Source organism: Lottia gigantea (assembly GCF_000327385.1).
Source record: "Lottia gigantea unplaced genomic scaffold LOTGIsca_218, whole genome shotgun sequence".
NCBI classification, from domain to species: domain Eukaryota; kingdom Metazoa; phylum Mollusca; class Gastropoda; family Lottiidae; genus Lottia; species Lottia gigantea.
In genome coordinates, this window is record NW_008708537.1 from 52052 (window position 1) to 53194 (window position 1143).

The 1143-nt window shown below is 47.3% G+C and overlaps 1 protein-coding gene across 1 annotated transcript; it reads left to right on the plus strand.

Annotated features, from left to right (window-relative positions):
* Positions 1-202: 202 nt before the first annotated feature.
* On the plus strand, positions 203-547 carry LOTGIDRAFT_57086 (hypothetical protein; the record flags this gene model as incomplete). Its single annotated transcript, XM_009054438.1, has 1 exon — positions 203-547. A coding segment is annotated over one exon (345 nt), but the record flags the coding sequence as incomplete, so codon positions are not given.
* Between the last annotated feature and the right edge of the window lie 596 nt (positions 548-1143).

Below are 1143 nucleotides of genomic sequence, written 5' to 3' on the forward strand. Positions count from 1 at the left end.
AAGGTTTGTATTTAGTGATGATGAATTGTTATCTAATATGTTAAATCTAGGAATAGATGAGATAGGGTGTAGGGTGTGTGATTATTGATACAGTAGAAAATAGAAGTAAAGGTACAATGGTTGGAAACAGTGCGGACGATTCACCTTTAATATTTTCTAATGTAGCATTAATCCAATACCCTACTGGACATTGGACAAGTTTACCTTACACCCCACTGGCCACTGGACAAGTTACCTTACACCCCACTGGACATTGGACACTATATACTGTACCAGACACAGGACACCCTACTGGACATTGGACAAGTTTACCTTACACCCCACTGGCCACTGGACAAGTTACCTTACACCCCACTGGACATTGGACACTATACACTGTACCAGACACAGGACACCCTACTGGACATTGGACAAGTTTACCTTACACCCTACTGGACATTGGACAAGTTTACCTTACACCCCACTGGCCACTGGACAAGTTACCTTACACCCCACTGGACATTGGACACTATACACTGTACCAGACACAGGACACCCTACTGGACATTGGACAAGTTTACCTTACACCCCACTGGCCACTGGACAAGTTACCTTACCCACTGGACATTGGACACTATACACTGTACCAGACACAGGACACCCTACTGGACACTGGACAAGTTACCTTACACCCCACTGGCCACTGGACACTATACACTGTACCAGACACAGGACACCCTACTGGACACTGGACAAGTTACCTTACACCCCACTGGCCACTGGACAAGTTTACCTTACACCCCACTGGCCACTGGACAAGTTTACCTTACACCCCACTGGCCACTGGACAAGTTTACCTTACACCCCACTGGCCACTGGACAAGTTTACCTTACACCCCACTGGCCACTGGACAAGTTACCTTACACCCTACTGGCCACTGGACAAGTTTACCTTACACCCTACTGGCCACTGGACAAGTTTACCTTACACCCCACTGGCCATTGGACAAGTTTACCTTACACCCCACTGGCCACTGGACAAGTTACCTTACACCCTACTGGACATTGGACAAGTTTACCTTACACCCTACTGGACATTGGACAAGTTTACCTTACACCCTACTGGACATTGGACAAGTTTACCTTACACCCCACTGGCCACTG